Source organism: Dipodomys spectabilis, unplaced genomic scaffold (genome assembly GCF_019054845.1).
Source record: "Dipodomys spectabilis isolate Male_0828 unplaced genomic scaffold, ASM1905484v1 ptg000036l, whole genome shotgun sequence".
Lineage (NCBI taxonomy): Eukaryota > Metazoa > Chordata > Mammalia > Rodentia > Heteromyidae > Dipodomys > Dipodomys spectabilis.
This window is the reverse complement of record NW_024870713.1, coordinates 2335726-2362971: the sequence shown is the minus strand read 5'-3', so window position 1 is coordinate 2362971 and position 27246 is coordinate 2335726. Positions and strand designations below refer to the sequence as shown.

Genomic DNA, 27246 nt, shown 5'->3' with positions numbered 1-27246 from the left:
CTTCCATTCTACCCATTTTCCCAGCACCCTCTAATTAGACAAGGGACTGTCTTATGAACACCTGGTATGGATGTTTTCACTCCCACTTCCAATTGGTTGGGAAGCAGCATTTGCCACAGGCACTGTATAGTTTCATTTCCATCCCCTGGTCTCACAGGAAAGAAATGGTCAATAGTTCAAATAAAAGAATCATCCTTGTCAGCTCCGAAATATGGCTACTTGCATGGTCATCACAGCAAGTCTGTCAAATCAGTGATTTCTTTATTCCTAAAAGGAAGGGGCTTTTCCTAAGGATTATGGTTCTACCACCCAAGGAGCAGCTCTACTTTCCATTAGTAGCTGCAAAGGCTGGCAAACCAAGAGGTCTGCTTTGGCTCAGAAACTCAGTTTGGCTCTTGCCACCCTGGCACCCTTGCTGCATGTCTCAGTGGCACGTGCTCCACACACAGCTGGCCAGTCTGCTTCTACTTAGGAGGTATCACAACCAGAGGTGGTCCTCGCTTGGGCCTCCACATGAGGACCTGGGCATCGTTGGCATTGGGTTTCACTAGTGCATTAGGGGGAATGGGCTCCATCCGGCTCAGAATCCGAGGCTGCTCCTGCTGAGTCCTGCCCACCAGCCGGGCCCGTTGCCCCAATAACTGAAGAGGGTCCACCTCAATGTCTACTCTCATCCTCCACTTGATGGTCTGTAGAATAATCTTCTCCTTTGTGGTGGTGTTCATGGCTACCAACCAGGTAGTGAAACTTTGGTCCCTCTTGATTCTTGTGAGCAGTGGTACGTTGCTGTCACTCACTGGTACAGCCCATGTCACACTGGGGTAGAAGTTGTCATTCATGCTGACGGAGAACCTGGAGATCTTGTTGGTAGGGCCAACCAGGGTCACAGTTTCAGTGGTGTTTCCATACCAAGGGTAGCTCACCCCATCTGAGTCACTGATGGCTTTTACTCTCCCTTCCCTCAAGTCAGGCAGTTCCCAGCTTGACCTGGCAAAGCAGAAGAGATGCACAAGAAAAGAAGAGGCTGAATGAATTTTTCAAAAGCTGGAGATGTGCCCACCACTTACTAACACAGACAACTTGGGCAAAAGGAGATGTTCAGAAAGGGGAATTCAGGCCAAAAAGTTCTATGCTGTGATGTTTCTGGATTAAATGAGAACAATTCAAACAGAAATAAAAATAAAAAAGCAATGCCAAAACAAGTTAAATAAAACCATAGCTGACCCAGTTGAAAGCAGAATGCTCAGAGCAGCAGTTGTGAGATCAGAATGAGGCATCAGCCAGTTGGGATGATGGTAACCAGAGACGAGAGGCAATCCATTGCAGAAATCACAGTTTGGTGGGGGTGGGGGGGAACGGTGGTATGAGTATTTGTATGGTCTGCTTTTTAGGAAGAAGTGGTGGTTGACATGTAATCTACTCGAAGGAGGTACCAGGTGGAAATGAAAACAAAAGGAGATGAAAAAAACCAAAGGATATATATTAATTTCTTAGAAAATCACAGTAGCAGAACTTCTGCTCAATAAGTGTTTTATATTCTACTCATCAGTCAATCCAGCACCTAGAAAACATAGACATAGAGAAAGAGCCTATAAGGGCAGACTTCTAGAAGCTACTGCCTAACCTGTGAACTTTGCACTACAGACCAGCAGATGTGGCCGCTGACACACTGAGCTCCTAGTGGCTTTTAGTCCAGTCTGGAAGCATAGTCGCTTGATATTCTGGGAGCCTTCCCACTCTTCTTGGATTTCCCCTAACCTTATATAAAAGAAGGAGGGAGCAGGATATATGGTCCACTCCTAGTCCATGTTTCTTTCCCCCTCATCATAGACTGTTGTATAATGATGATGATACTTGTGGAGTCCTTACTCTATCCAAAACCATTGTGATAAGTACTTTGTTGCCTCCATTCAAGTTTAGAATATAATTGGCTTCTATTTCCACTTAAAGATCTTAAAGTATAAGTCAAGTGTCTGACAGACTATAAGAGGTAAAGCTGGGAGTTGGCTACAAATGCTATGCTTCTGACTACTATATCTCACTGCTTCCATGAATCATTAGATGGTATTGGAGGAAGCCAGCGTGTAGGAGACTCAGGCTGTTCAGTGAGCTAACAGCAACTAGGGTAGCCACAGGGAGCTGGATTGGGACCGAGTAAGGACATTCTCCATATTTCCAATTCTGGAACCAGAACTGATGCATGGTAATAATGTCTACGATTTTAATAATTAAAGAAAGAAATGTGACTGTTTCATTCATCAGCTGAGAGATAGTGCCTATTTGGTTTGAATTTTTTTTCTCCTAGGAAGTGATACAAGATCTTTCAAGGCTTTATCCAAATGGCCAAAAAGGGAGTTACATAGTCAAGGTGATGTTGATAACATATCAGCATCTTTCATCCTTGCTTACCATCCCATGGTAAGCACCAACGTTTGCTTGTGGCTGTCCCATAGCATTTCCTATTCCAGCCATCTCATTATAAGTGAAAGGGGAGCTAGACTGTCTGGGAAGGAAGTGAGTCCACAGCTGCAAGAACCTTTTCTCTTGTCTTCATACCCTTGAAAACTGCTGGAATATAGCAGATGGTGGTTGAAAAAAAGCTAAGAAACAGGAATTGACCTGCTCCAGAGCCAGAGAGCTCATTTTGATGCATATGCTAGTTGGCCGTGCAGCTTCCAGATCATTTTATAGCACTTCTTACTGAACAAAGGGGAGTCCATGTTATTTGAATGGAAATTATCATACAAACATCAGAGATTGTGGAAACCAATTTGCTTATAGGGTTCACAGAATGGCCACACTGGAGTCATTGAGCCCCAAGCCAAAGGGTTAAGACATTCACCAGTTATCAGACATTTGCTTTCTGTGTTTCCCAAACCATTTTTAATTTTGGTTAGGGACCAAGCCCTCCCAGCCTTTGTTCTTCTGTGTGACTAAAGGGCAGGCATTCATGGCATCCTTCACACCGTGCCAACTGTGAGGACTGTGCCAACCTAGGGAATACGGTTTTAAGTGGAAGTACTTTTTATTCTATTTATTCTGGCCAATTTGATTACTTTATAGAAAAGTTACTGTTCCTTCCCAGAGCCATGAGCAGAGACTTGGGTCAGAAGGTCAATAAAATGGTTTGGTTCATGTTTTCTTAAAAACATGGAGATAACAACAACAAAGGAACATTATCATTTCTATCTCAGGAGAGAAGTTGGAGACCCTTTTCTTTGTGGAGTCTCAGGAATAGACAATCTATACTTTTATTTTTGGCCAGTCATGGGGCTTGAACTCAGGGCCTAAGTACTGTCCCTGAGCTTCTCTTTGCTCAAGAATAGCACTCTACCACTTGAGCCATGGCTCTACTTCTGCCTTTTTTTGGTAATTTATAGGAAATGAGAGTCTTATAAATTTTTCCAGCTGGGCTGGCTTTGACCCACAGTCCTTAGAGCTCAGCCTCTTGAGTAGCTAGGATTACAGGCATGAGTCATCAGTACTTGGTGTTTTAGTAACCTTCTTAGTTATCATAATGCAACAAAGACTTCTGGTCAAGGAAATTTTAAGCCTAGAGTCCTTGGGCGGTGACACATTGTTTTCTTCTACATTTACTCTCTCTTCTGTGGCTGCTGTTTTAGAATCACTTCACTCCTGAGGCAGATTCTCTTCCACGGCCTGTGGGATTCAAAGTCTATACAGTTAAGGGATGGCCTGATCTACAGTAGTCAAAACTCATTAAGGCCTGATCTACAGTAGTCAAAACTCATTATGACTTGACTTGGGCAGGAGTGGTTTCCTATCAGAGAAGTATGTTTTTAGTTCTTCTGGAAATAGTTGTGTTTATTCCAAGGCAGTGGATTTATTTTCTAAAGAAAAAGAAAAAGTTATGCTCAAGAAAAGGCTGGCTGGTTTAGGTGGTTGATAAAATGGTTTTGATAGTGGTTTCTTAGAAGTCCTGAAAAGTTCCAAGAATGGTAGAACTGAGAGTCCCCCAATGACCACATGAGAGAATTGCTGTGAATAGGGTGCCAGAGGCACTTCAGATTCCATTTCACCCACACTGAACTTTTATTCCTAACATAAACCAGGACCCTTACTGCTACATTCAATCTTCCAGGCCAGAAATGAGGGCCAATTTTAACTCTTCTCATTCCCTTACTTAGACTTTTACTGGCAACATCACTGCATACTGTGAATTTTTGTCCCATAAATAATGCTTGCATTTATCTCCTTTCCTCTATCTAATCCTTACTACCACTTTCATTTAATCTATCCTCAAGTCTCTCTTACCTAGTCTACTGTAATACATAATCAATAATAGATCTCTCTATATCTAACTCTGAGTCTTCTTCAGGTCATCCCTTAGGCCGCACAAGTACTGAGAAATGCAATTTTGCTCAGGCGCTTTCCATACACAAAATCTTTCTAGGGTTCCTCTACATGGAAATCACTGATATCCCCCATAGACTAAATTCAAGTTCCTTAACAGGACAGACATGGCTTTCCAGGATCTGTCTTTCTCTTCCAGGCATCATGTTGTTTCTCGCTTTGGCCCCATTTGCTTCTTATATCATGTCCTGTGCCTACATAGGTCTTTTCCTAATAAAATTTCACTGTTCTCTGAAAATCATCTCACCAGTCAGCTCCTCTGGGAAGCCTCCCTTCCACTTCTCCATGAATAGGCTCAGATCTACAGAGTTCAGCTTATAACTTTTTGTTTATGTGTCTATTTTCCCCATTAAATTAAGATTTCCTTGAATCTGTGACTTATTTTTTGAATTTTTATTGTCTAGCACATTGCTGGTACACAGTCAAACTTAGTAAATATTTAAATATTTCATTCTATATTCCTGGAGTTTGGTAGAGCTTGCATACAACAAAGGCTTTTTTAAAAAAAAATCACAGCTTCACACTTTATGTATTTTCTCACCTTTAAACAACTCTAACCTCTATTATCACTTAAAATCTATTATTAGGATAGCTCTAAGACTTGCAATGAAAGTTATTTTTCCTTAAAGGCGAGGCAAGACATGCTTAAATAAAACTAAATGAAAGAGTATTAATGTACTTCAGTGTTGATTCATAATTATTACATACCAACAAACAACAAGTGGCAGAGACTGCAAGTGATATAGGAATCCCAGTAACCTACACATCCACACTGGCTAGAACAGTGGGAAAGTTTCAGGGAGGAAATGGGTGCTTCTATCATAGGTCAAAGCATAACAATACACATGAAGATGTGACGTCTGGGAAACAGAGAAGAGGCAGAAAACAGAGAAGGGTTGGGTGGCAAGTACTGGGAAGAGTGACAGTAAACCAGTGAGACTAAGCATTCACTTGTGGAGCATCTTGAATTATGGGCTTTAGCACTTGGGCTTCATCTTGGAGGTAGTGGACTGTGCTCAGGAGATGATATCTTAGGAAGAAAAGAGATGTACAAAAGAGAATTCCAGAGCTAGAGGGAGTGAGGATATTCAGGCGCTCTTACAATAATCTTAAATAAGGCTTTCATTTAGGTTAGTGGTGAAGGGGATATAAGCACCATGTATAAGAGATACGACAATGTTAAGTGAGGTAAGCCAAGCTTACCTCAAGAGAGACAAACAGTGCATGTTTTCTCTCATATGAGGAAGCTAGACCTAAAATACATGGGGACATATTAAATCATACTGAACTCTAGGAATTCACACACAGTGATATCAAAGGAGGATACTCTTAGGAGAGGAACACAAAGGCACAATGCCTATGTGTGTCTGATGATACAAAATACTATTTATGGAAATGAACTCTAGGAAATGGAAACAAGAGGTTTTTTTTTGTTAAAAAAGAGAGATACTATAAAGCTAGACTCTGATTCAATGGTATCCCATTGAATCCCTGGAGTATGTATGTGTTTATAAGATCATTCACAGAAGTAGCAAGTTTGTGATCTCGTGTCTCTGACATTCTGTATGCATCCTTGACCCACAGCAGTGTTTCAGCTTGCAAACCTCTTTGGCTTCTCTGTGAGACAGCAGGGATGGAGCCTCAAACATGGTGCCAGACATGTAGTACATGCTAGCATGCTCCTTTTCCCTGTATCCTATCAGCTCTTTCTCAGCATCCTTTCCTGGTTCTGCCTCGACTTCCAATGTTTTGACATTGGAGGCATCAGCCTTTGGGCCTCTTATCTTCCACTGACTCATACTTTATTGGTGATCTTGTCTGGTCTCATGATTTTAATTTGTACTTAATTTTATATATCCAGGCTGGAACACTTCCTCCAAATCCATACTCTCAGCTGTCCACTTGCCAAAAACGTTGAAATCACTCTTGAATAAACTTTAAATACTTGTATGGAGGGCTTCAAAGCAACATATCAGCTTATGAGTACAATGTACCCTGATCAGTGTTACCCCTTTCATATTTCCCTCCCAACTCACCAATCCCCTCAATTATCCTAGTTAAATTTACTCTTAATACCTCTCAAAGTATCCACTAGAAAACCCTGTTGATACTCTCAAATATATGTAGAATTCAACTCTTTTCACTAACAATTGATCACAGCTCCTGGACTGCACCATGCTAGCCGTCTCTCCTGGATTTACTACAGCAGCCTTCTAACACATTTCTTTGCTAATACTTCTAATTCTGATGCCTCTATTTTTTTTTAAAATCTGCTAGCTGCAGGCATCTAGTTTAACACATGTAAAATCACATCACTCTTCAGCTCAAAATGTTCTCAAATCTTCTATACCACTCAGGAAAAGCTCAAGTCCTTGGAATGACCCTTGTGGCCCTTGTACAAGCTGGTTCTTTATTTCCTCTCTGACCTCATGTCCTTTCTCTTTGCTTCTTGCAGATCCCGGCCTTTGTGCTGTTCACTGTACGTGCCAAACAAACTCCTATATCAGGGCATTTACATTTACTTTTCATTTTACCTGAAAAACTTGCTCCCTTGTTTATATCACCCTTGGTTCAAATATCCTACAATCAGTACAACTTTTCCTGATGTTCATATTTAAAATTAAAACTTCTGCCCAGTGCTCCCCATCTCCTAACTGTGCTTCATTTTTCTTCTCCATCTACCTTTGTAACCTCTCTCCTTTTACTATAGTATTTGAATTATTAATATATCATTTAGTATACTAATATACTATTTAATGTAGCAATATACTATTATACTATACTAGTATACTGTTTAAATTATTTATTAATATACAATTTAAAATTATGTTTATGATTATGATTATGGTATGTCTCCCCTCATCCCACTTCCAAATTACAACTCCTAGACAGGCAGAAATTTCATATAACTCATTCATTGTTATATCTCTAGCACCTAGAATACAGTAAGAGAGGAAAAAAAATTACCAAATAAGTAAGGACTGAACTGATCTGAAGTGAAAGATATGAGGAGATCATGGTTTCAGTATGGACACTGCTACTCTTGTGGAGTTGATTGGTCAGGTGGATACTGGCTGTGAGGGCATTGGAAACTCTGGCTTAAAATTCAAGAGAAAGTCAGAGTCAGAAAAGGGGTAGTCAAGAATCCAGTGTATATCCTACAAAATTAAGAAGACGGAGGGAAGGAATGAGAAGGAAAGAGATGGTTGAAAGGGGTAATATTGATCAAGATATGTTGTATTCATAAACTGCTTTGTTAAATGGCAACTCCTTTGTGCAGCTAAATATATAATAATAAAATAGTAATAACAAAGAAAGTCAGAGCTAGAGGTGTACATCAGTCAATCATCTGCTGGAAAGGATTATTGGTGGGAATATGCTGGGTGAGCTCTTTGCGAAAGAGGAATATCCAGAGGCTTGTTTAAATGGGGAAAAGGAATGTGCAAAGCAGAGAAGTAACCAGTGACAGGAATAACTAGTATCCCAAGCCAAGAGAATTTCAGGGAGCTGGACTTTCAGAAGCTACAGAAATCAGAGTGGGATTCAGTAAAGGCCACTGGACTTGTTAATGATTAAGACAACAGTAAAGGTGGACTAGTGTGGGCCATTCAGTAAGGGGTTATGGAAGAAATGAGCAAGCACAAGAAAGAATCAATGCTTTAAGAGCTTAGGTGATGAAAGAGGATATGAGGTGGAGAGCTGGTTGTCAGTAATGGCCTCAAAATGAGTTCTGGAGCTGGATTCCCTTGGCTTGTAAACTTTGTGCTGCTACTTTCTGGCTGTGCATATCTGGACAATACCTTTGCCCTTTTAGTACCAGTTTCTCATCCATAGCACAAGGATGCTAATAGATCTTACTTGATATACTTGGTGTGAAAATTAACATAATGAAAGGGAAGGACTTAGCAATGTGCAGCACAAAGCAAATGACGTAGATAGTAATAAGCAAGAGATGGCGATATGGCTAGGAGAAGAAGGAAACTAACCTGGAACCTCTAGTGTCAAACATTTGATGCTAACTACAAGAGGCTGGAATTACACTTCATACACAAAGGAAAAGAAGCTCAGATTTATCATCCTAAGTTATAGAGATGAATAGGACTGAGGTAGGGTTTAACCCAAGTCTCTCTGATGTCAACTCCTTCCTTTTATTACAGCACCACCCTTGTGGAAGAGCTCCTTTGAGCTCTTCATCATAACTCTTCCTTGAAGTCTCTAGTGCAGGATCAGAGAAAGTACCATAGCTTCTCTCAGAAGATGTGGGTGTTTGCTCAACTTAAGAGCTGGCTGACCTCAGGCAAGTTCTTCCTCTAAGCCTCAGGCTCCTCACGTATAAAATGGAAAGAAAAACAATGCCAGGCTTCCTTATCTCTCACAATGAATACAAGGAGCAAGTGATGGTGTGTGAGCCAACATTTTGTAAACCATAACACACTGGGATATTAGTTATTATCTCATTCCTTGCCTTATCTCACAACCCTTCTCCTTGCTGTGATAAACAGTGTTTTCAGTTTAGACAATTAGCCATTGACCCAAAGCTCACAGCTAATGGATACACCAATGGGCCTAGTAATGAAAACATTGATTATTGTAACCTTTGTGCTTTCTGCATCTCGGTTTTAGAAGAAAGAGGCAAATCTCAGTCATAGAAGTTCAGGCTAGGGGCTGGGAAGGTGGCTCAGTGGTAGAGCACTTGCCTTTGCATGCATGAGGCCCTGGGTTCGATTCCTCAGCACCACATAAGCAAAAAGAAAAAAACCAGAAGTGGCGCTGTGGCTCAAGTGGTAGAGCGCTAGCCTTGAGCTGAAGAGCTGAGGGACAGCGCCCAGGCCCAGAGTTCAAGCCCCACAACCGGAACCCCCCCCAAAAAAAGAAGTTCAGGCTAAACATTTCATTCAAATGAGTGGTGCCAAAGTTAAGGTACAGGATCCACCTAGACCCATCCAAGTGCACATGCTGGCCAGAGCAATCTCTCTGAGAAGCTCTGCAGTCCTTGCAGTCATTGAGATACCTGGAGAGGACAGGGGCTGGCTTCAGTATGCTTGGAGTCAGGGCATGGACAGGTGCACAGGGCTTTACTGATACTAATGTCCCCTCACACAGTGTGGGATGGGAGGCAGGAAACCACACAAGGAAGATGGATGATTTTATGTGGGCTTGGGACCCAGGTCGGTGCTGACCCAGGGAAGAGGAGCCCTGACCTGGCCTTACACTTTCAAGGAATCATTTGGGTATCTTCTTCCTCATTCAACAAGGAGGTGGGAGAGCACTTCCTAGAGTACTTTTTGGGCACCTGGGATCTCACTATTCCTAGGCCAAATAACTCTAAACATGCCTTTAGGGGCCACGCAGACCATTTCCAGTGTCGGTCTATTGTGTGTGCTTAGTTTTCTTTTTTTTTTTTTTTGGAAGGTCTGGTCGTGGGGCCTGAACTCTGGGCCTGGGCGCTGTCCCTCAGCTCTTCAGCTCAAGGCTAGCGCTCTGTCACTTGAGCCACAGCGCCACTTCCGGCTTTTTTTCTCTTTGCATATGTGATGCTGAGGAATCGAACCCAGGGCCTCCTGCATGGAAGGCAAGTGCTCTACCACTGAGCCTCCTTCCTAGCCCTGTGTGTGCTTAGTTTTGAGCCTACGGGATAGTCAGAAGGTGGCTGTTGGCCAGGATTCTGAGAAGAGTTTGCTCACATGCTTGATGGTGCTTATTTTTTTAACAGGATACAGGGTAGGTCTGAGGAACCCCTACATTCTGCTACCACATTGTGACACATAAGTTTGAGTCTAAGATTTTAAGGTCCAATCTTATCTTATAGTTGTGATAAAGGTATGTTGTCTTGGTAAGAGGATAGAAAACTTGTCTGACTTAGCCTTCTATTAGTTTGACTTAAAACAGCTATTTAGAAATATGGCCACTGAATTCTTAGCCTGAAGCCTACAAATGTTAGGAACAGATAGGACAGCTGATGTCCAGCTCTGGAACCCCGGTTAGCTCCTATCCAGAATGTTTTCTTTTGTTATATGTTTTTTATCCCTACCTGCTTTGCATTTACATTTACAAAATATTCTCAAAAACAGCATCAGCTTCACTTTGTACATCAATTACATAAGGCTAGTATCATTCTGCTTCTCTTTAGAAAAAAAAGGAAAGGAGCTGGGCACTGGTGGCTCACACCTGTAATCTTAACTACTCAGGAGGCTGAGATCTGAGGATTGTGGTTCAAAGCCAGCCCATGAGACTCTTATCTCCAATAAACCATCAGAAAACTGGAAGTGATGTGGCTCAAGTGGTAGAGTGCTAGCCTTGAGCTGAAGAGCTGAGGGACAGTGCCTAGGCCCAGAGTTGAAGCTTCATGGCCACTACCACCACTACCACCACCAACAACAAAATGTTACACAGAAAGTAAGGGACAGATCTCTGTGGCAAACCCAAGACCTGATTCTAAATCACATTCTGGCTCATGGTGCCTGCATGGTACCAAATGGTCCCAAAGCTCTAAGAAACAGTGATAATAGTTGTGGATGATATTAGCTGAATATGCTTTACTGTGACTCATCCAGTTATTAAAATACTGAAACGTTTTGGAATTACTGACTAGTTTTTCCCTTTTCCCTAACTATCCAGGTTCTACCCCAGCCTCTCATCTCCACCATTTCAAAATCCACCAATTACAGGGTTAATGCAGGTACAGCAGAGGACTCCAAGACCCCGCTCTAGTTCTGAGGCTGAGAATCAATCAGTTCTGGTCCCATCACCCCAGCATCAGAGCTGATTTGTAACTTCCTGAGTGCCAGTACTGTTCAGAGAGTTTGTGGTCTAACCACTGTATCGAGCCTGCTCTTTAAAGGCATGCCAGCTGCTGAGTTAACTGTGCTGTGCTCAGAGGGAGGGAAGGACACTGCTGTCTTCCCTCTTAACCTTCATGGCTGGAACCTAAGGAATTACCATTCAGGGATGAGGGAAGTTTAGTTAAAGGGAACACTACTTTCTGTGAGAATTCAGGCTTTTCTCCATTTAGTGCTGAGGGCAACCTCATGCTGTCATTTCCAATTCTGTGACATCTTCTCCCTCCAAATTCCTTCCTGCAAGGAACTGGCAACAATCTTTGGAGGAAGGCAAAGGGAAGAAGTGGCACTGAGCAGGTGGGGGCTGGGGAGAGGGCCTGATGGCAGGTGGAGGAAGTTAGAGGGGACCTAAGCCAAAATTATGTGTCATCTGAGGAGGCCTGAACCCCACTGCCTCTGGGCAGCTGCTCAGCCCCTCAGACACCAATTCCCAGCTCTGGCCCTGGCGTATATCCCAATTCTCAAGATGGTTTGTACCATGATTATAGAGGTTTAAAATTAGGATTCTTCTCATTCTGCACTGTTTATGTCAGACTCCAAGAAGCCTGTAAATACTCTCCTCCCACCTCCCCTTCCGCTGCCTTCCTTTCTGACCACATCCTTTTCTCTCTGGCACACAGGAAAGCATCTTTTCCTCTCGCAGAAAAAGACAATTTCCAGTGTTTTCTAAGAGTCATCAGCACTGGGAGGGGCTGCGTATTTAAGGGGAGGCTTCTCTCATTCCCCACCCTCATGTTGTTTGGACTGTTTCTCTAGCACTGAAGATGCTTTCTTACAATGTATGTACCCATCACTATGGAAGACAGAGGGCCTGGCTGCTATCTTGAGGGTCTCTGCTAACTTGTTTCTATTTGAGGGCTCTGCTTGGTGGCCAGTTTTCTGGATTGTGCCTGAGGATGGTTTGCTCCTGAATCAAATTCTGAATTTTTTGGAGCAAAGTGTCCTTCCTCTCCTAGAGAGATTGCCAAGGCTGGCCAGCCTTGCTCATTCAAGTATGCTTACTCTCATCTCCAGGGCATTGTGCAGACCTAGGCTCCGTCCTTTACAAGGGTCGTGACCACTGGTCTAGTAGCAAGGCCTTTTGACCCTTAGCATGCACAAGGCCTAGTGCCAAGCCGAGTTCCCCTCCGCATCTCTAGCAGCTTCTAGCTCATCTGAGGGTATCAAGCCCTCCCACAGGAGCAAAGCACTGCTTTGGATGTCCACGTGTGGGGTGGGACAAGAGGAAGTAGTACCTGGCATATAATAGGTGCTTCAAAAGGAAACTATTAGTGTTGTACTTTTGAAACTAATGCCAACTAGCTGATACCTGAGTTTCTTCAAAGGGGACTTTCCTCCCTGTATGCACACAAGAGCTATTTCTTTTTTATTCTGACAAAGTAACAGAAGGGCAGATGGTCACAATCATTTCCTTAGTAGGGACACTGAAATAGGGGAGAAATGATCCAGTCATGGTATGTAGGTGCTCGAAAGGTTTTTCTGAGCTCTACATTGAGAAAACTTAGACTCTGTGGATAACACAAAAGACCCAAAAGACATACAAACACACATTTCATAAAAGTTATATAAGGGAAACACCTACAAAGCACCTGCTTTGGAAGCTACCAGCCTGTTCAGAGGCTGTTGTTCAAGCTCTTCTCAGAGTCTTTTGGGCTAGCTACTTTTTCCAAACCTAAAATATTTTATCTTCAGTTTTCTCATCTATACAACCAAGATGGCACAATAAACAACTTCATGGATAAGGTGAGATCAGCTCCTTTGACCTAAGACCTTTTGTCCTTTTGCTGATAGCGAGTGGGGTTTTCTTTTACAAAGAGAAGAAGAAATGATAGTTTCAGAAAGAAGAAAGGCAGTGGCTACTTCCCATGGATGAGTTGCTCCCAGAAAACAGAACCCCACACAGATGGTGCACACCTAGGTTCTAAGGCCACAGGGGACTCAGGGAAGCACCTGAGTCCTGGCTCCTCATCTACTCTTCTCTCCAGGCTCCCAGCTCTTTCTAATTGAATCTCCTGCACTGTACTTCCTGCAGTTCTGAGCTCTGACCAGCATCTCAGATTTGCTAGCTGTCAGGTTTTCATGTTATGTACCAGGTGGTAAAAGGAGGCAACACTTCTGTCTATACACTGCCTTATGTGAACCCCAAAGCCAGGATTTCCTAGAATCCTTACCAGAGTCTAGACTCCCACAGCTCCTGTGACTGTGAAAGACTTTGACACCATGGAGATTTACTCCTTTCTTTCCATTGTTTCCCATTTGTGTCTTGTCTCAGATAGGTAGGTGATATGGCTAAAAGCAAATAAGCTTTTGTGTCATCCAAGTATGGAGCACAAGACCTAGTGGTTCATTGAGAAAAGGGCATCTTGGGTGGACACTGGTGGTTCATGTCTGTAAAGCTTGCTACTCAGGAGGCTAAGATGAGGATTGTGGTTTGAAGCCAGCCCAGGCAGAAAAGTCTATGAGATTCTTATCTCCAATTAATCAGCAAAAGGCAGAAGGTGTAGCTCAAGTGGTAGAGCTCCAGTCTTGAACAAAAAAGTCAAGCAAGAGTTCAACTCACAGAGTTCAAGTCTCAGTACTAGCACACATTTAAAAAAGAAAGAAATGGGCATCTTGGGTTTCCTTATATGCCCTATGGTGGTTTGCTGACACAGTCTGGCTCTGGAGTCTCATGGGTGGCTTTAGTGCAAAGCACTGCAGTTGTAACTATTTATAAAACCATGATGAGTTCCACGTGGCTGAACTGAATGGGGCCATATGTATCTAATGGAGACAAAGAATAGTGAGAATGGCTGGGCTGGAGACCCTAGGCATCCTATAAGTGATTAAGGAGGGCCACTCTGCTATCCCGTGGTGTCTGGACCTAAAGTCATTATGTTGGCTTTGGGAGCTGTGATCAGAACTCAAGCTCTCTTTAGATCTGTTGGTCCAGATGACAATTACTGTGATTTCTTCCTGTCTGATTTTGGAATCACTAATAGGAATGAATCTTCAAGCCAACGAGATAAAGCCTGGACATGATTTCCAAGTCTTCTTCAAGAAGAGCTGGGTGCCATCAAGTATTTATCAGGGGGAATGAATGAGGGAATGTGTCAGGGACCCGCATATGGGAGTGGCCATGCCAGGCTCCACCTGTCTGTTGGTATAAGACATCGTTTTCACCCTTTATCTGCCTCACTGGTTACTAAAGCATCAGTGACCTAGTGAGAAGGGACCAAGACCAGTATGTGTCTACTGACATCACGTTTAAATCCATCTCCTGTGACCACAGCTGTGTGGGGCTCATGATCCCTTGGTGACATATAGCATGGGTTAGAGTGGATGTGACCTTTCCACTCTTGACTCCATCCCTAACTAGCCACATAGAAAGGTACACAGGGCTCAGGCTGTACCAAGGGGTACAGTACTAAGGGGTGGGAAGGTGGTGGAGGAGACTAGAGTTGAGGAGGGGACAAGTAGAAAGACTGAGAGACTAGGGTAAAGGATAATAGATCCTGGATCTAGGCCAAGGGTAAGACTCAGAAGTGAAAGGGGTCTGAAATCCTGGGGATTAGGACAGGCTGGTATGTGTGTGTGGAGCGGGGTGGGGGTGGGGGGTAGAGGCACCAGATCCTTAACTTCAGTAATCTAGAAAGGGCTGAAGTCTGGAAACCAGAAAATGAAGTCAAAGTCAGACCTCTGTTTAATGGATCCAGACCAAGGCCCAGGGAGCCACAGAGCAAAATATTTGTGGCAACAAGGTTGGGTTCACCAAGGCAGAGGTGGGAAACTCAAAAGTAAGGTATTATTAATAATGGCACTACCCATATTTATTTACTGGGGGCTACAATGCGCCATGCATTCTACTAAATATTTCCTAAAGCAACCTCAAAGGGCAGCATGTTGTTGCTCCTACTTGTTTTGCATAAGGGAAAAAAATTCACGGTAGATCTAGGAGAGACCTTATATTGCGTCAGCAGCCCCTGTGGCTACTCCTCAGAACGAAAGGATATCCCAGCCAGCACTGACTTCAGTCTCCTCCTGTCCCCAGAATCTCCAGAGCACTGATGGCACTAGAGTTGAGGCCTGCTCTCAGGAGAGGTAGGGTGGCAGACAGCTGCTGCCACCTGCTGAGAGCAGTTATTTCCTTCCTTCCTTCTTTCCTTCCTTCTTTCCTTCCTTCTTTCCTTCCTTCCTTCCTTCCTTCCTTCCTTCCTTCCTTCCTTCCTTCCTTCCTTCCTTCCTTCCTTCCTTCCTTCCTTCCTTCCTTCCGTCCTTCCTTCTTCGTTCCTCTCTTCCTTTCTCCCTCATTCTCTTTCTGAGACAGGAAACAGGGTCTCACTGTGATCCCTGGTTTGGTCTCAAACTCACTGTGTATTCCAGGATGGCCTGGAACTCTCAACCATCCTTCTGCCTCAGCCTTCCAATGCTTTAACCCACACTCAAGGCTGGGAAGAATCTTTTCTTTTATGCTGGCACTGAGGGTGAGAAGATGGAAGAAGCTTCCCAGCTCCTAAAAAAATACCAAGGAGGAGAGGAGGCCAGTTCCTGAAAACTGAGCAAAAGGGGGAGGCAGGCACAAGAAAACAGAATGACGGAGGTAGAATAGTCTAGTGGCAGAGATCTTAAAATCAGAGTTTATGGTTTTCATTAAGTTTCCACTTGGTGTTCTCAGTGTGGTGTGCCACATTTCACTACATGCTGAGCAGATGTGAGGAATGAACGGCAGAAGCTATGAGGGGGCTGGCATTTGAGTGTGCCCTGGTGGCAGATCAGGGGAAATGTCTCAATAATATACAGGAGTGGCTTTCTTCAGTGTGCCGAGGGGGCAGGGCCACAGCGACACACAGATGGACAGAATTCTTATAGCTAGAGGGGCAGAGAGGTAGCAAAATGTTTAGGGCGGCCTAAACATGGTCAATTCGGTATATCCAGATGGGCTGCCCTGTCAGCTGCCATAGTTGCGAATGGTCTGCACACGTTAATCTGCAACAATACACTAGGTGGCTGCTGGAGCATCAGCCCCATTTTGCATAGGAGGAAACAGGTACAGAGAGCTGGTAAGCTGCCCCACAGAACAGCTGGAGTCAGTCATGGAAGCAGGGTGCTCACCAGAGCAGTCATCTCGCCAGCCTCATTGAAGCTGCCAAGAAGGAAACAACTATCCTCGGTCACTGCTGTCCTTCAGGTGCCTTGCGAACTAACTCCTTATTTGACACCCCGCAGTGTTGGTGAAAGAAGCATCGTTCGTTTTGTCTTAGGAATGTGGTCACTCACATGGAGGCTGAGTAACCTGCCTGCCTTCATTCAGCTTACAAATATCAGAGCTAGGAGGGCAGCCAATGCACGTGTTCTGCTTTCAGTCTCTAAGAGCTGCGTCATCTGTCCGCATCTCCCACTCTCATGTACTTTGCTTGTTGACTGACATTCATTTAAGAAGCAATTCTCAAGTCCTATGCAATATGGGGGGGGGAATGCCTATTAACTGTCTTTTGGGTGGCATATGCCAGCCAGGCATAGAAGGAGACGGCTGGTGAGGTTAGAGAAGGTTCTGGCATGCTACGTACAGAGGCAGAGAGCACTGGCACCTGTTGCCAGCTCTCTGTATCATGGGATGGGGATCAGTGGAGGCCAGCTTTTCCCAGCATGGAGCCAGCCTTAAGTTTCTCTGAACTAATTTTGCTCAGGCTGTCGGTCATCTCCTTCAAATACTCTGGGCACTGGCTTTTGTGCTTGCATGGATCATCTCTGCTCTGATGATTTTGGCATCAGCCTGAGAGCCAGCAGGGGAGCTGGCCTGCAAAAGAGGCCTCTGCAACCTCCCCGTCTTTAGATGTGACAGTGAAATTGGGAGCTTTGCAACTCTTCTTTCAGCAGGGAGCCAATCAAGCTGAGGAAGCTTCCAGGGACTGGAGGAAGCACTGGTGCCACACCTGCATAACACACTGTTCCACCAGGATCCATCCATCCAGGGGAATTTCCTCTCCCCTGTAGACCCTGCTGGATGGGTTGTAAACAGCACTGACCTTGGAGGCAGAAGAACCAGGTCTACATTCTGTTGTGTTACTCAAATTCAGGCTTTGCAGCGACATGGCTCCGTGGAACCCAAGTCTCCTGAGCTGTACATTGGGGAATCAATGCCTGCTTACAGTGTTGTCATGAGGGTCATACAAGGTTTGTGAAGTGTTAGGTTTTAGATGTCACAGTATCTAAGACTTCATTGAATGCTAGCCTGCGATGGAAGGCTTCCTAACTTCCAGACTGCCTGATTTCAAGAGGACTATGTGCTTTATCCCACAGCACTTGGCTGCTTTGTGTAGGGGTGGAGAAGGCAGACACTGGGTTAATCTGGTACTTGTGTTATGTTGTTGGCCCAGCCAGGGTACAAATTCTGAAAGGCTTCCTATTACAGAATACAACCCAAACCCCTGACTTGCTCCTTAGGTCCTGTATAATCTGGCCTCTGACTGTTCCTACAACTTCATCTCCATCTCCATCAGCTTCTCTTACAGATCTCAAATGTGCCAGACTCTGCCTTAGGGCTTTGACACATGCTGGGTGGAAAGTACTCTTTCCTACCATTTGCGTAGCTAACTATAATCTCCAGGTCTAACTGCAAGTATCACTCATCCTTTGGGATGCCTGCCTTGATCTACACACCTCCATCTTCCCATGCTGAAACTGACTTAGAGTTTTCTTCAGAACCTTGTCTTTTCCTGATTCATTTAACTTACTGCCATTGGAAATTACATCTTGCCATTTGTAATAACTTATCTGCATATTTACTAAAAGCTTAGGGTCTGTCTCTTGATGAAGGCTTGAACATGTTAATTCTAAGGTGGGTGCATAGTGAACATCCTATTGGAGGTAGCAGTGAAAGGCTGCGGTGGAGACTAGGGGAAAGCAAGGGTGGAAGTCCAGAAATGCAGGGAGGAAGAGGCAGAGAGTCTGCAAGGTAACAGTTCAGGCCCAGAAGAAGATCCAAGAGTGGTCTGATAAAATATTTGACTAAGCATTTCAGAGGAGCAGCCGCAAAGGCCAATATGTTGTGAGGCTGATGTGATCTTCTGATGGACTCTGGTGTGGCTGACCATCCAAAGTGCCCTGGGAGCGGAGAAAAAGGCCAGGAAGTAGAAGATGGCCCTGTAGAGGGACCCAATATTGTCTGTGTTCCTAAGTGACACAGCAGCCCTTTCCTAGTCACCAGAGCAGAGGATCTGAGAACAGGAGCTTCTTCTAACACCATAGTGTAGTTTAAATTACAGCTTTTCCTCAGTTCTCTGGGACCCCTGACTGGTAAGACTGTAAGGATATCCCAAGGCTCAGCTCCCACTGTCTCTGAGTTACCTTGAAGCCTTCGTCCTCCTGGCAGCAATTACAAAGTTGAACAGCAGAGGCATGGAAGGCTGGAGAGCCAAACAGGAAGCTGGTAATTGCCTTGTGCAGAAGCAGCTCTTTGAAAATAAGGGTTCGTGCCCAGGTCAGTTATACAACGCTGTCCCTCCCACAGCCTGCAATTCTTCCTCCCAGCGTCCACTTGCTGACCTTGAGCTCTGGTGTAGGTTGGAAGATGCTGATGTGAAAACCGGAAATTTAGAAGTCTTACCCTATGTGCATCACTTTTCAAGGCTCCTATGTACACAGTCACAGGTTTGGTTACACTTTCCAGACCAAGGACATTGTGATCATCTGTCCACCCAGCCCTGGACAGGCAGAGCAATGCCTCACTCTTAAAAAGGAGCCCTTACTCAGCCAGAGGACTGGGCTGAAAGGGAGCAGGGAAGCAGGTGTCATAGGCCAAAGGAGCTACTTCTCCAGTGACAGTGTACTAAGAACTATCTGAGATTACAGATTATGAACCTACCCTTCTTTGGCTATGATGAATCCTGTTGAAGGTAATGCAGTAACATTCAAAATCAGTAACAAAGGAAAGCCACTGCAGAGATAGGGTTCATGTGGCTCAATGATTACTTAACCACTTATGGTGTACTTGAATACTATGACTCACATGATAGTATTCCTGTTCTGAGGGAGAATCTCTACTATTTAGGAAGGAAGACCTAGAGTCAGATCACACACATACAATGTAGAATGTCTGAGGGTGGGAACATCATTCTGAAGCAGCAGCAAAAGGCCCAGCTGGCTTGGCGCTGGCGGCTCATGACTGTAACTCCAGCTACTCAGAAGGCTGTGATCTGAGGATGTTGGTTCAAGTTCATCCCAGAAAGAAAGGTCTGTAAGAATCATATAACCTGGAAGTGGAGATGACTCAAGGGTAGAGCTTCAGCCTTGAGCTACAAAGCTAAGGGATAGAGCCCTGACTTTGAGGTCAAGCCCAGGTACCAGAAACACAACAACAAAGCCAGATGGCTAGAAAGAACAGGATGGTGGCAGCAGTAAGGACAATGCTAACTGAGGACTTTCTGTCTGCAGTCTTTGTTCCTGGATCCCTAAGGCCTTCACTGATTAACCTTCACAATGACCCTGGGAGGTCATATCCCCATTTTAAACCACAGAGCAGGGGTGGAGACTGAGATTTGGGGAGAGGAAGCAACTAACCTAAGGCACTGAAAAGAGTTGAACACAGGCTGGCTGGTTCCTGGGTAGATGCCTGGATGAATAAGGAGAGCAGGCAGCATGAACAATAGCCTGACAATAGAGCAAAGGCAGGAAGCATAGAAAAAGAATCAGACTGGAGAGGGAGGTGGTGGTCTTGACAACTGGCCAGAGTATACCAGGAAGTGGAATCCCATGCTCAGAGCTCTGAGATCACCACTTCCCACCACATGGAGATGCTTCCCATCTTTGGTGACTGAATGATCTATAATCTGATACAGACTGGTACATTTCACAAAACATTCCTCATTTAATCTTCATGATAATCTCACAAACTGGACATCATGTCCTCCATCTAATAAACCAAAGCTCAGAAAGGCTAAATGATTTTTTCAAGGTCCATCAGTTTGTAAGTGATGGAGACTGGGCTTGAACACATGCCCACATTCTGTTATGTGTTGGACCACTTGGCCCTTCTCATTGAGGCAAGACAGCAGGGGAACCCGAAGGCTCTGTTGCCTGTCCAGTTGAGCCATCATTTTTATCCAAAACAAAATATGGGTACTTTATGTGTCAAAAGTATATTTTTCTGAAGAATTTTTCTCAGAACTTGTCATGGGGAGAAGAAGATCTATCCAAACTGCCTGTAATGTACTTGGTAAACATGAGCCAGAAATAATTAGCTAATGAGCAACCATCAATGCTAATTATCTGTTGCGAATGGAGGCAAGCACTGATGTGAAGAATAAAAAGCACTGGAAACGTGTCCCTCATACGGTGAGGCCTCCTTGCCTGGCTTGTTTGATGTGATCCTGGACATTCAGCCCTCCCTGGTGCTACTAGCTGCCCTTTGGACCCAAATCACTTCCTTTCCCATTACCCCCACCAAGATATAAGGGTCTGTTAAGATGTTGGTCTCTCTAACAAAGGCAGTGAGAAAACCCTAATGTATCTGGGGTCCAGAAATCACAGATCTCCATCTTAAGGCCTTCTTTAGTATACAATTCTATTCCTTCCCATGTATGGCAAGACTCTAATTTGGAACTTGTGCCAAATTAATGGAGGACAAACCCATAAGAAAAAAGGTATGTCAGTGCATTCTTGGAAGAATGAAAAAATCCTGCTCAGCAGAGATTTCTCAGGGGCCTGTAAATGGCAGACAAGCGGGTCACATGGGATGCACCTTTTATTATAGTTTTAAAGAGGGCAGCAAGATTAGCAGGTATAGACTGGGCACTAGAAGTAAGGCAGGCACTGATTTTTTTCCCCCTGGGAAATTTTTGAATTGCTCTTCAATGTGTCCTGATACGCAGGGTTGGTCCAGGACAGGCATGCTATGGAGGGAATTCCATTCCAGAATCAATTGTGTGCACAGAGGGGGATGGTTAACCAGGAGAAGGCACCCAGGCATGTGAATAGGAATAATGCATGTGTGCATGTGTGTGAAGTGTTGAGTTTATGCTTTCTGGAGTCACAGGTCTAGGGATGCAGGAGGTAGGGATGCAGGACAGTTTTAACATCGGGTACTGAACAGAGCCCTGGGGCAGAAGGCTTGCATGGGGAACTGTACTTAAGAACATCCCTATCACCACAGTCAAGAGAAAAATGGTGGTGAGTGAGGGGCGGGAGTAGGGGAGGTAGGGATAAGAATCAACTAGGCTCCAATGGAGAGGGAGGCTGCAGTCCAGCAGAGGAGACAGAAGCAGACCAGCACCTTGTGATGGGAACAGGCACGAGGAAGCTGTGTTCTGTGCTCAATGCAGTGGCAGGGCTTTCTGCCAGGAAGGATGTGAGCGATGCTGACCCCTGCACTCTGGCAGAGAGCTGCAGTGGGCATTTTCCAATCAAGGTGGACCTGGAGCTGCCCTTGGCCATGCTGCACTGCGCTTAGATGAGTCTGTGAATGCAGGCTGTCATGTTCTGTCAGGGCAGATTTCCCTCGGCTTTAAACAATCTGCACTTTTCTTGGAAAACTGATAGTGGATGAGTGCTCTATAAATGAGGGGACAGAATGTGCCATACTTTTTGTCTGCAGTGAATCTTTTGACCTTGTGAATCAGAATGGTCAATGGTCTTATATTCTAGAGGGAGGCCTGAGAGGGTAGGAGGGTGGACAGGGATGCATGAGGCTGAGTCATGCTCTTTCTTGCATAATGATGGTCACAGTGGCAGTTCCTGTTGTTTGTAGCTCCATTAAAAATGAATTTTGAATTAGCATACACTTATGAGAGGGTTTCATTGTGATGTTTCCATACATGTACACAGTGTACTTTGAACAATTTTGCCTCCCCTGCCATCTTCCCATTCCTTCCCTGGCTTCTTTTTTAAACAGTGTTTGGTGTGTTTTCTTATGCTACATTAGAAAATAGATGCACGTGAATATAGATGTATATGAATATGTGTATATGAATATATGTATATAAATGATTATACATTACATGTACATACATCCTTTGATCTACCTCAGTATTCTCTCTTTTCCTTTTTCCTCTTCCCTCTGATACTCTCCTGGACAGTCCCCTTTTATACTCTTTATTAATGCTGGAGAATATAGAACATTTTACATAGGGCTCTTCACTCAGTCCTCAGAATGTCCTTCCTGCACTGTGCATAGTATGTTAGTCGTTTCAGGTACAGACAGAAGTTTTGATTTATTTTTTTTCTAACTTTATGACTGACAAATGTGATTAGCATTCCATAGAAAGTACACTTTGGGATTTTAATCTTTTCTTTGGCTGGTGACATGCTGTGTAACACTTTCATGATGCTGGGCTGGGCAATGTGCCAAGACTCATAGCCAGCCCCACCGTCACCAGGGGAAATGACCCACCCTCTTCAGTATGCGGTGCTGCTAGGCTGTGGTAGTGAGTAGATCAGGTCTATTAAATGCATCTCAGACTGATGATATTTTATTTACATAATTTTATGTTTTGATTTTAAAGTCAAGGTCTTGCTTTGTAGCCCAGTCTAGCCTTGAACTCACAGTTCTTCTGTCTCAGTTCCCCAAGTGCTGTTGGGATTATAGGTATGCACTGTCACATTCAGTAAATATTATGTTATTTTATTTTTTATTTTTGTTGGTCATGGAGCTAGAACTCAGAGCCTGGGCACTGTCCCTGAGTTATTTTGCTCAAAGCTAGCATTCTATCAGTTTGAGCCACAGCGCCACTTCTGGTTTTCTGGTGGTCAATTGGAGATAAGAATCTCATGGACTTTCCTTGCCTGGGCTGGCTTTGAACTACAATCCTCAGATCTCAGCCTCCTGAATCGCTAGGATTACAGGCATGAGCCACTGACACCTGGCTCATATACTATTTTAAACTTAACGATGGCTTTATCAAGACATAGGTCCACTGCAAGTTGAAGAACATCACTACAAGAAAACCAGTTCAAGGAGCTTGAAGTGACTTATTTAAGGTGGCCAAGCAGCTGGTGGCTGAAGTGGAAGGTCTCTGTGCCAACAGGATGCTTCTACCTCATCACAGCCACCATCAACTGACGGCTGACAATAAATTATAGGGCCCCATTGGGGCAGTCTACTGGCCCACAGCCACTGTGTGTCCAGGGTTCATGCCCTTGGGGTGCTACCCTTTATTATTTCCAAATACCTTGTATGGGGGTGATTTCTTTTCCTTCCAGCATGGCCAAATCCATGCAGAAGCAGCTCCTGCTATTCTGGCCACAGACTAGAGCTGCTGGGATGGGAGTATATCAGTCCCAAGAGGACTTAGATGGTGGAAGAGCACACAGGCATCCAGGTGACACTAAGGGTGCACAGAGCAGTCTGAACAGGTGAAAGGAAGGTGTAAGCAGTCAGTATACTGGTGGGTCAGGAACAAAGACAGGCTGACACAATAGTGACAGAGGGTAAGCAATCAGAAAATACAGGTAGGACAGGCAGGTCTGGTGCCAGCCTGAGGTTCAAGTGCAAATGGGGATGTAGGTATTCTTTATAGCAGCCTAATTCTGGGGGAATGGGCTGCCCAAAACCTCTAGGAAAAGGGAGCTCAGGGACTTGATGGGGAGAAGCACCAGCATGGTATTCTACAAGAACATATAGCTGTCATCGCTGTCACACACCGGAAAGGTAATGCCCTGGTACAGAATGCGCTCTTCTGGTCATTCCCACAATTCTGTGACTCCACAGAGGCTCCAGACCTTCCCAGAGTGCCCTCTCCTCAGCCCTGCCAAGAAGAGAATAGGAAGAAAAGGGTAGGACATTATCCAAATGACAGAGACAGCACCCATTGTCTCCTAAGAGGCCTCTGTACCTAGAGTAGATGAGCAAACTATTGTGGGGGGTGAGGCTCCCCTGGTACAGAGGAGTAAGGTGCCGGTTCCTAAGGGCCAGTGACAGAATAAACACAGATAATTAAATACTAAATGCAGGAAGCTGAAGACAGAAATGTGACTCCCCAGCTGGAAATGGCAACACCTAAAAATACTGAGCTGTGGTTCTCTCAGGAATGCTCAATGGCCCACATTCAATCTAGAATGGCTTTGGGATTATGGGTTAGAGTAAATAAAAAAGATCATCTAAGCAACATAACCATAGGTTTTTAGCTTAGAAAGGCATCTGGTACCAACATATTGTCTGTCTCTGAGAAACTCAAATTGCCAATCGTCCCAGGAGCCGCTGCTGCTCTCAGCAAATTTCCAGCCTAAGTTACTCTGGCTGGTGGGACAAACACATATTTGGAATTCAGCTCTCCTGTGAGTCTTGGACTCTCTATTGTTCCTCAGGAGCCACTGCTGGGAGCAGGTTAGTCACCAGTCAGCACACAGCCTGGCTTCTTCACTAGGGACTGTGATCTCAGTCTGCTTACATCGCTAACGGGCAGGCCAGCCATAGCCCCATTATCTACCACACCTATTTCGTTTCCAAGAAAACAACTTTAAGTGCACAACTTCTGTGGCTAGCCAGCAGTAACCATTTTCTTTGTTAAGAAGAGAAAGTCAACAGTAACCCCTCCATATGACACCTTAATAACAATAAATTTGTCTTTTTTAAAAAGAAGGAAAAGTCTACGATAGATCAGACTCCTGGTTCTAATAGTGTCTAAGCAGTGTGCCAAAGATCAAGTCACTTAGCACCTTCTATCTCAGTTTCCTCATCAGAAACGCTGGGCAAGAGTGTCTCTGACCTCAAAGATTTCAAAAGTCCTTCTCTCCCCACTCCCGTTAACCCCTCTCCTCATGAGCTGGTCTTCCTCCCTGAATACCCACCAATGGCAGGTAGGCTTGCTTCCCCATCGGGCGGGCTGCCCCTCCCACCATGACTTTTAACTTAGGAAGTCATGGGAAAACAGTGTGGTGACTTAGAATTTAGAGAAGATGAGTTGTCTTCAAAAGAAGAGCAGGGATTTATCACCAGCCCTGACCCTGCTGTTCTCTAAGTATCATGAAATCCCAACTTCAGATCTTTGCTCTGCACAACTGGGCATCTCTGAAGAGTCAAGCAGTAAGACATTGCAACTGCTCTTTTACTTCTGACGTTTTGAACATTACTCATTATCGTTTTTCCCCCTGTGGCTAAGGCCAATGGAAGTGGAAAGAAATCATGGCTTTTCTTCTCATGCATGTTGCTCAGAGCCCAGAGAGGGGCTGACTTTGCCAGTACTTTTTTGCCTACCTACCTCTGAAACAGTGCTGTCATGTATACACTGGATGGTAGCTAGGCTGGCAACGGTGATTCTTCATGCTGTAAAACGTAGAACTGAGCCAGAGAGAAACATGGAGCCCCTAAGTTTGGAGAGATGACCTCATGAACCCCCAGCTTTTATAGACTCAGGTTCTGACACTGCATCTGACAGAGCTCTGGGAAAGCTGAGCATATCTGTATCTGTTAGGTAAAAGGTATAATGGGTTTAAATGGTCTTAGGACAGGCTGTGAATTAAGAAGCTGTAAGACAGCACATCAAGCTTTGGAAGGCTTTGTGCCCCATATATGTGCACAAGAATCAGAAACCTCTAAGGTGCTTGCTGGGCCAATACAAAGAATCCAGGAGACATAATGAATAAAATGACCAGTATGGATTATGAACTTTTTGTGATTGTTTTTGAGACAGGGTCTCCCATGTAGCCCATGCTGTTCTTGCACTTGAGATCCTCTTGTCTCTGGCTCCCAAGTGCTGGGATTATAGGTGAGCACCATGACATCCTGCAGAACTATCATCTTTGATCATCAAATTCAGAAGGGGTAAGGTATAAGGCTTATGTGGGAGAAAGACTAGCTGGTGAGCTACTGTAGTCCATGGCTTTCCCAACCATCCAGAAACACTGGCCCAGACCTGACCTTTCTTTTTCTTATCTCCCCTGGGTTAAGCAACCATGATGTCCATGTGGCTAGACTTTGTCCCAGGATTAGTATATCTGTTACTTCCTGCATTAAGGAGACCCTAGACTTATGTACACACACACACACACAGAGTATGATAGAGAGAGAAACTTGCTACAGAGGCTAGAATAGTTGTCTGTAGCAATGACATTTGACTGCATTCCATGTAATATCCCTGCTGTGCCTCTGGTCTGTTTTGGAAATGTAATAAGTCTCTTGCTATAGAAAATTGGGAAGATCACTTCTTTCTGGCCACCTGATGTGACAGAAAAGTCAAACTTCCAAGGTCAAAGACTATCTTTGTAATAGCAGCAAACTGTCAAGTGGTTTGTGGACTGGATGTTGGCTACACAGGGCTTTTGAGAGGATCTGATGAATGGAGGTCATTAAAGTTCACAGAGAAATTCCTGACATGTAATATGCCCTTAATAAATGCCTAATATTATTCAATTTTCCTATAACATTTAAAATAGAATGAGCCAGGTCTCTTTGTTTCTCAGAGGTTACTTTATCACCTGTAGCTTCTCACGTTTTATTATTCTCTGGCTAAATTTCTATCCAGGTCATGCTGATTTTTGCCTAAGAGCATATAAATTAAGTTCAGAAAGTTGCATGATCCAGGCTCTCAAGGACTTTATTAACATCAGGAGACATTACTCAGTGCTATGGCCTCCCTGGCTGTAATTCTGCAATTTCATCCCCCAAGGCAGCCAGGCCTCTCTGGCATCACTGCCTCTGTATAAATTCTTGGGGTGAATCTCTTCACTGGCTCTGCAATTCTCTTTCAGAGAGCAGATTTACTAGGGATTAGTGTTCTTAGTCATTTATCACATTTCTATTATAATTGTGCTCACAACCCTGGTCTCTCAATAGACAGACACAAAACAGACTAAAGTGGAAGGGAAATAAAGAGTGAGCCTAAAGCATGGTCCAAGAAGTCCAGCTTCCTTCTTTGCTTCTGATCTTCACCCCATTTATTAAAATGTTCCAAGCAGGTTTTTCAGGTCAACAATCAATCCGCATTAGCAAAGGAGAGAAGCCAGAAGAGAACAGAAGGACCCTCCTTTCCCTTAGATTCTGTCTCCCAGCACCTCGGGACCGAACTACGGGCTCTCCTTGGCTGCAGAAAAGCCTTCCATGAAGATGTTAATTGTGAACTCC

General features: G+C 44.3%; 1 protein-coding gene across 2 annotated transcripts in view; it reads right to left on the bottom strand.

Moving 5' to 3' along the window:
- Positions 1–239: 239 nt before the first annotated feature.
- Positions 240–27246, bottom strand: part of Fam78b (family with sequence similarity 78 member B) — an 81237-nt gene continuing 54230 nt past the window's right edge. For both annotated transcript variants that reach the window (XM_042677348.1, XM_042677347.1), the window contains one exon: positions 240–987. In XM_042677348.1, coding sequence (XP_042533282.1) covers positions 465–987 — 523 coding nt within the window. In that variant the 3' untranslated portion in view covers positions 240–464. The remainder of the gene's footprint in view (positions 988–27246) is intronic.